The sequence below is a fragment of the Petaurus breviceps genome, unplaced genomic scaffold (assembly GCF_028583685.1).
Source record: "Petaurus breviceps papuanus isolate PSGF00001 unplaced genomic scaffold, PetGlider_PUasm1.0 76, whole genome shotgun sequence".
NCBI lineage: Eukaryota > Metazoa > Chordata > Mammalia > Diprotodontia > Petauridae > Petaurus > Petaurus breviceps.
The window spans coordinates 27,465,092-27,473,626 of record NW_027186473.1 but is presented as its reverse complement, the minus strand read 5'-3'; the positions used below and the strand labels follow the sequence as shown (position 1 = coordinate 27,473,626).

The following is an 8,535-nucleotide window of genomic DNA, read 5'->3' as shown; positions in this document are numbered from 1 at the left end:
CCTTCCTTCCTTCCTTCCTTCCTTCCTTCCTTCCTTCCTTCCTTCCTGCCTGTCTGCCTGCCTTTGTTTCTTCTTTCCTTCCTTTTGTATTACATTCAATGCCCTGACTGAATCTGAATCAGGAACAGTTTCAACTGGTTTATACTGTACTTGTCTCTGTTATTATGACAATTCTTATGATCTTATAGAGTATGGGACTAGGGATAGACTGTTTATATATCATTTAAGAACCAACCTAGCTAGCTAAGTACAGAAAGGACTCATCATCTGAAGTGTCTATAACATGGGAAGACCATCTCCTAAAGCATGGAAGGATTATAATATGCATTGTTAGAGAAAATGTTATATTGATGTTATCATGAATCCTTGAAGTAAGTGTGGTGAGGGAAAGACAATTCAATGCAAAATTTTAGAAACCCCAAATTAAATAAGTGTACTTTGGTTGTTGTGTTGTAGTGAATAAAATGGGTTTTCCTAACTCATTAAAAATATATATAATTCCTAATGATACCTCAGTGTAATGTCAAGGATCCTATGGTTCCTAACATAGTCAGATTACCTACACTTATGAATGAATGAATGAATGAAAAACTATTAAGTGCTCCTTATATGCCAGAACTATGCTCAATGGTAGATATACAAATAAAAATTTAAGATTATCTCTGCCTGCAAGGAGCTTATATTAGAAATCGGAAGACCAGCCTGGTAGGATTAGGATAAGAAGAATAAATTTCTCCCTTTTTGCATGTACAGTGTGTGCTTTACCTATATGTTTTTGAGGCCACATAGTGTTATATGGAGATGAAAGGAGTCTGATAGTTCAGGTGAGTAGAGAATGAAGTTCTGGGAAGTATATTGTTGGAATTACACCACACATTGACACTATAATCATCCCCCCTTTCCCTAATCTCTCCCTAACCAATGTAGGCTGTTTTTGTGGGCCTTCAATAAAAGAACAAGTTATTTGAACACCTACTATGAAAATAAATATGCTGTTATCAAGTCATGGCAGTTCATGGAAAGTGCTTTTCATTCCCTTTTTCAGTTACAAGGACCCATCCCAATGGACTGCTTCTTTTGGTGTGACAGTAAATCCCCCCAAGGAGAAGCGAGGCTTCAAGAGGATTATTGTTCATGAAAACTACCAGTATCCATCTCATGACTATGACATTGCTGTCATAGAGCTTTCCAGCCCTGTACCTAACACAAAAGGCGTGCATCGAGTGTGCCTCCCAGATGCATCCCATCAGATTAGTCCAGGTTCTACTGCATATGTCACAGGATTTGGAGCACTGAGAAATGATGGTAAGCGCTTGAACAGCAACTAAATGTGCAGTAGTAGACTCTAATACTTTAAGTCATTGATAGGATAGAATATAATGAAGCAAATATAAAATCTCTGTTTGGCTTTTAAAGTCCTTTACAAGCTGCCCCTTCCTTCCTTCCCAGTTTTTGTTTCCCCTTTATTCCCTTCCATGTACTTGATGATCCAGTGACATCACCCTTCTTTTCTCCAGGAATACTCTGTCTCTTAATCCGGTGCCTTTTTTTTTTTTTTGCTTTTTTTTTGGAGGGTCAAATGGGGTTGAGTGACTTGCCCAAAGTCACACGGCTAGTAAATGTTAAGTATCTGAGGTCGCATTTGAACTCAGGTCCTCCTGACTCCAGGGCTGGTGCTCTATTCACTGCACCACTTAGCCACCCCAATCCAATGTGTTTTAATGGGTCTTTAGACTTGGCCTGATGTGCTCTCCATCTTCTGGTTTCCCTGGCTTCCTTCCAAGATTCAGCTAAAATCCCACCTTCTTCAGAAGACATTTCCTAATGTCCCTTAATGCCAGTGCCTTCCCTCTGAGATAACCTCCCATTTATTCTATGGAAATCTTATATGTATATAGTGGTTTGTATGTTTTCTTCCCCATTAGAATGTAAGCTCCTCAAAAAAAACCTATTTTCTGCCTTTCTTTATATCCCTAACACTTTGCACATAGTAAGTTCTTGCTTAATTAAGTACTTCAGAAGTACTAAGTTAAGCACTATGCCATAGCACTTAGGTATTATGCCATAGTAAGCACTTAATAAATGCTTGTTGTCTTTACTTGGTGCCATGCTTTGCTGGTCAGCCAGTGAGTTGGGCTAAAGTCAGGCTCAGGAGTAAGTTGGGGAATTAGGGAAGAATATCCCTAAGCTTTTCCATCACTGTGATACCATGTTGCTACTGTGGTAGACATTCATTCAGTGGACATTTACTAAACACCAGTCTACTCTGTGTGATTTATTTTAGCAACAGGTTAAGAATAATGGACTGAGTGATGGACTTTGAGTCAGGAAGACACTAAATAGCTGTGTAATCCTGATAAAGAAACTTCATCTCTGTGTTTCAGGAAGTTTCTTGGGCCTTCTCTACAAAGTAATAGATGGGCTATAATCTGCACTGGAAGAGGGAGTTCTCACACTGGGATTTACCCATGATACTGAAATCATCCATCCATCATGTATTTGAGTACCTGTAGAAAACTATGCTGAGTGCTGGAAGATAAACAGGCAAATAAGACCTGCACACTGTAAAGGGGAAGTGATATACACAAATAAAACAGATGTAGGGTACAAGTAAAGCTGCTGGTAGTACAAGTGGAGAGAGTACTGGCCTGGAGTCAGGTAGACTCATCTGTATCACTTTAAATCTGGCCTCAGACACTTACTAGCTGTGTGACCCTGGGCAAGTCACTAAACTCTGTTTGCATCAGTTTCCTCATCTGTAAAACAAGCTGGAGAAGGAAATGACAAATCATTCTATTGTCTTTACCAAGAAAACCCCAAGCAGGGTCATGAAGAGTGGAACATGACTGAAAATGACCAAGCAGCAAGAAAAATCCAAGTGGGCAAGAGGAATTTTGAGTCTTATGAAATCAGATAGAAAAGAAACAATTAACATTCGGGAAAGCTGGAGAGTACTTCATTTAAGAAGTAAGATTTAATGGTTATATATCACCAGGCAGAACAGGACAGAGGGAATCCCAGTCGAAGGAAGTCACATCAGCAAAAATGCAGAGATGATAAATAATGGGATGTGCTCAGACAAAAGGAAATGATCTTGATTATTGGGAATAAAGAATAAATTAGAGAAAAGAGTGGGACACAGAGGAAAAGTAAATGGTAGATAGATTTTTGAGATACTTAAATGTCAGGAAGGAGTTGAGTAATTTTTTCTATAGATTTTTGAGCAATCGATTGAATTGGTCATATCTATGCATCAGGAAGTCCGATTTGGCCACATGATATGAACTGAATTGAAAGAAGAAGAGATTAAGGGAGGGATAATTGGTAGGAAATGATTGTGATATTTAAGCACAAGGCAAGGAGGGCCTGAACTAGAATTGAGGCAGTGAAAATCATGAGAAATAGGAAGAGAATGAGGAAATTATGGTGTCATAGAAGCCAATTGAGTACTCTAGGCTGGTGACCTTGACATGAATTCCTGGAAAAAAATATTAGAACAGATTATTCCAGGCATGATTTGTGAACACTTAGAGATAGAAACAGCAGATACTCTTGTTTGTTCATAAGAAGTCACACAAGAAATAACTCATCTATTTTGACAGGCTTACTAGACTGGTAGATCAGCAGCATGTGAGCAATATAGTTTGGATTATAGCAAGAAAAAATGGAGAGGTAGACAAAATTGGATGATGATAGGATTAGGTGGGTTAGACCCCACCTGACTAGAATGACTGGGCCCAAATAATTAAAAAAAATTTATTGATACTAACAAAAGATTGCCATTACTTCCCAGTGATCCTTTCTTACATACCCCACCCCTGCAGCAAAGAAGTATAATTGCACCAAATAATGAACACATTTCCATATCAGACCTAAAGAATTTTGACTGATGGATGGCTCTTAATCTGGATGGAACTCTCTAACAGAATTCCATATTCCTCTGTTCTTCAACCCTATTTTATTTACTGTTTTTGTCAATAAGTTCAGATGGAGGCATAGATGATATCAGTTACCAAAATTGTACATGACATGAAGCTGTAACATCAAATGATAGAATGTTGATTTTTGTTGTGGATACTGTAATGGTTTGCCATTTCCTTTTCCAGTTCATTTTACAGATGAGAAACTGAGGCAAACACAATGAAGTGACTTGCCCAGGGTCACACAGCTCCTAAGTGTCTGATGCCAGATATGAAGTCCTAGGTTTTCCTGACTCCAGGCCTAGAGCTCTATTCACTTTGTCACTTAGCTGCCCACAATGTTGATTTAAAAGATCCAAATAGATAGGTCTCACTCTGTCATTTCTTTGCTCAAAAAGCTTCAGGGTTCTCCATTGCTTATGGGATAAAATATAAGAGCCTCAGTCTTCCCTTTAAGGACTTAAATGGTCTGACTCTAGCCAGTCTTTCTAATCTCATTTTTCTCTGTTTGCCTTCATGTACTCTACATGCAGAAAAAAGTATCCTATGGACTTACCTTCATAGCTCTACCTGTTGAAATTCTCTTTTTTTTGGCTGAAGAACTGAGGATTTTATCATAGAAAAGACTTAGGAGGCACTTGGCAGGCATCTTCAGGTACTCAAAGCATTGTAGAGTAAGAGAGGTTTAGATATTCTGCTTGATCCCAGAAGGCAAAGCTAGGAGCAATGGATATATATTCTACAGACAGTGAGATTTAGGAATGACTTCAATTAACAATTAAAGCTTTCCAGAGGGTAAATGGGGCTCTCATTAGAGGCCAGATTGCCCTCATTAAAAGTCTTCAAGCAAAGGTTGAATGACCACTTGTCAGGTATGACATCAAGGGAATTCTTGCTAAAATAAAGTTTGAACTGGATGGTTTCACTGCAACTTTGTGGCTCATGCACCATCTCTTCTTCAAAGCCTTCCCTGATGCTCCTCAATGAAAGTGATACCTCTCATTTTATATTTCTTTTTTTTTTTTCTTAAGCAATTGGGGTTAAGTAACTTGCTCAAGGTTACACGGCCAGGTGTTTCTGGGTGGGTGCTAAGTGTCTGAGCCCGGGATTCGATCTCCAGGTCTTCTCAACACTGGAGCCGGCGCTCTTACTCGCTATGCTACCTGGCCGCCCCCATTTTATATTTCTTATAACACTTTGTCTACATGCTTCCTTTGTACTTAACCCATTTTACCAATAGCATACTTATTTTTATTCATGCCTTATTCCCCGTTCTAGAGTATAAGTTTGGCCAAAAGGAGAACAACATTTTAATGATAGACAGGGAAAAAGTAGGGACTGATAGAGGAAGACACAGAAAGTATACATTCTCTGGGAAGAGGAAAGGAACAACATGTACATAGAAAATGATTTATGATATACATACAAAATAATTTCTGATCAGAGAGCTCCAAATCATTAAATTTTTACCAGTTACTACATTTAGAATGGGAGGAAATAGTATTATAACTATATTTCATTATGATATCTAGATGGCAACATAACATGACCAACATATACCCTACTGCAATTGCATTGTCATGATAGGCTTAATTAAATTTAGAGTTCTTTCCTAGGCATTCAGCCATTTAGACTAGACTGGAAATTTCTGGAGCTTTCTTCTTTTACACATTGTCCTCTTCTGGAAAATGTATGTATGGAAGCTAGGAATCACCTTTTTGCTCTATGGTCATACAGGACATGCATATAAATATATATTTCTTTTTTTTTAATGTACATCTAAACACCATTCTACCCTTCCTTTGACTTTAGGAAATAGTGTAAATCGTCTTCAGCAAGTACAAGTGCGTGTCATAGACACTAGAACATGCAATGAACCACAAGTTTACAACAATGCTATTACCTCTGGAATGATATGTGCTGGCTATATGGAAGGAGGAAAAGATGCTTGCCAGGTAAACTAAAATGCTTTTACATGCTACCATTGGGGACAGTGGCTATTTTGTAAATGGCAGGGGTAGGTATCTAGCGCATGCTTGGGTCTGTATAATTATTTGAAAATCCCTCATTAATCTCTTGCATTTCAATATTCATAGAAAGAGTAAGTGTAGAAAACATAGGTGTAGTAGGGGAAAGGAGTCTTCCATTATATGTAAATGGAAGTGGGCTTACCAAGTCTCCATGCATTGAATTGTAACCAGGAAAGATATATTGCATACTCTCTTAAAACTCACCTGGAAAGCAAAATCTAAACACAGTCCCTAAAGTCTGTGCCCTCAACCATTACACCAGAATATGATACTTTTTGAAGATTTAAAATTCAGTGCTTCCCTCCTCTGATCACAACTTTCTTTATCTATTACCTATTACTCTCCCACATTACTGGAGCCTTTGACCCTCTTCTGGCTTCATGCGACCCCATTCAGACCCTTTGTTCCAGGGTCAGCCATTTTGTAGCTCCCCACTCCCCCATTATTGTAAAGCTCCATACCTATCTTGCCACTGTCAAAATCACTGTGCAAATGCCCAGTAGAGGACCATTTCTACCATCTTGCTGCTTTCTCTGCTCCTACTCCTTGGATTATCGAGTGCTGTTAGAGTGGGAAAATACTGTGCTGAATTAACTTACAACAAATTCATACTGGTTTTACTTAGCCTTTATCTCTACTTGGCAACTCCTTGATTAGTCTTGTGGGCACCAGAACACTCTTTCCTCATGCAAGCTATTTCCAAAATTCTTTTCTCTTTCAATCCTCTCCTCTCCATGTTCAACTCTCCTATGTTCTTACCGAAGAGATTTAGGCTGTCTTGTATAAATCCCTTCATCTATGCTCATTATTACCTTGCTATCTTTCCACATTTGTACTCTCTTCCTTGGCACAAATCTCAGAGAAAGAAGGTCCCTCCTTTTTTCACCATCTTTGCATGCACTGACATTATTTTTAAAACACTTCATTACTATGTTTTTTGAAAAAATCATCAATATTTTCCACTTCATGCCCCCTCCCCCCATCTCTTATAATAATGAACTTTTTAAAAAAAGGACAAAGAAACAAATTCCTTCCCCCCAACCCCTCCACTAGTAAGTGTCAAAGTTGGGGCATCTCATGATTAGATGGGTTACATGAAATGCTTTTGAAACTGATGCATAAAAGAAACTTCCAGACAAAATTTCTTTCTGTAAACTGAATGACTAATTGTAGTTCCCCCATTTTTTCCCTAGGGTGACTCTGGTGGACCTATGGTCAGCTCAAATTCTAGAGACATCTGGTATCTTTATGGTATAGTGAGCTGGGGTGATGAATGTGCACAACCAAACAAGCCAGGTGTCTATACTCGAGTGACTGCTTTTCGTAATTGGATTGAAGCCAAAACTGGTGTCTAAGAGAGAAGTAATTTGTAAAATGAAATGCAGAGTTACTTGTGGACCATACTCACCCTAAGCAACCCATATGTATATGATTATGCTATCTCTATAAAGTTTCTGTCTTCGAGATTTTGACTTAAGGCCATGAATCTCAAGTGAATGTCAACAGTGAAGAAATGATTTCCATACATTATCACAGATTGTTGCATTTTCTGCCTCTGTAAAGGTAGTGAACAATCAAAAAAGGCAAAATAAACCAAAAATTATTTTTTGCTTTAAAAAATAAATTTATATATACACAGAGTTATGTGCTATAGAATTCTTTCCCTATCTTAATGAGGTCCAGGCAAAAGGTATCATAAGGGATACTATTGTGCCATAATAAATGATGAAAGGGACAGTTTTAGAGAAACACAGGAAGATCTGTGTGAACTGATACAGAGAGAAATGAATAGAATCAGAACAATTTATAATATAGCAATAACATTGTAAAAACAAACAATTTTGAAAGACTTGAGAACTCTGATCAACACAATGACCAACTGTCGTCTAGAAGACTGATGATGAAGAGTATCCACTTCATGACAGAGATATGATGAATCAAATGTGCAGAATGAGACATTTTTGGACAAGGCCAATGTAGAAATTTGTTTTATCTGACTATACATATTTGTTATAAGGATTGTCCTTTTCTTTTTTTATCCCCAGTGGGAGAAGGGAGGTGGGAGAGAAAGAAAACAATGTTTGTTAATTGAAAATAAAGTTAAAAAAAAGTATTGTAAAAACATGAATTGAGTATTAGGGAAAAAACCAATGGAAATAATAAAAGCAATAAGTAGGTAAGCTTAAGTATTTATCTTTTGGCAGATCCACTATCTTGTTAATGTAAATAATCCTTCCAACCCATCCTATCCTCTTACCCCACCTCTGATCCTCCCATAGCACATATAATCAATTTATTGAAGGCCTACCTCTAGGTCTTTCAACATTCTGTGGGGTTCAATAAAGCACCTGGACTCTATATATGCTATTTCTTGCTCTTGCTATATAACTGCCCAAGTTCCTCCTGCAATCTTATGTATGTTGGATGATAACTTACTGTGCCAGAGGAGCATGACATAGTGGATTCAGAATTGGCCTTGTAGAAAGACAGACTAGGGTTCAAGTCCATCCCTCTGACACATACTAATTGTGAGATCATGGGAAACTTGTATGACCTCTCAGTGACTTGGGCAGCTCTCTAAAACT

At 38.0% G+C, this 8,535-nt stretch overlaps 1 protein-coding gene across 1 annotated transcript in view; it reads left to right on the top strand.

Moving 5' to 3' along the window:
• LOC138175059 (transmembrane protease serine 11E-like) overlaps positions 1–7,590 on the top strand; it is a 67,510-nt gene extending 59,920 nt beyond the window's left edge. The window contains exons 8-10 of the mRNA XM_069105341.1: positions 1,046–1,305; positions 5,733–5,875; positions 7,144–7,590. Coding sequence (XP_068961442.1) covers positions 1,046–1,305; positions 5,733–5,875; positions 7,144–7,305 — 565 coding nt within the window. The 3' untranslated portion in view covers positions 7,306–7,590. The remainder of the gene's footprint in view (positions 1–1,045; positions 1,306–5,732; positions 5,876–7,143) is intronic.
• Positions 7,591–8,535: the final 945 nt, after the last annotated feature.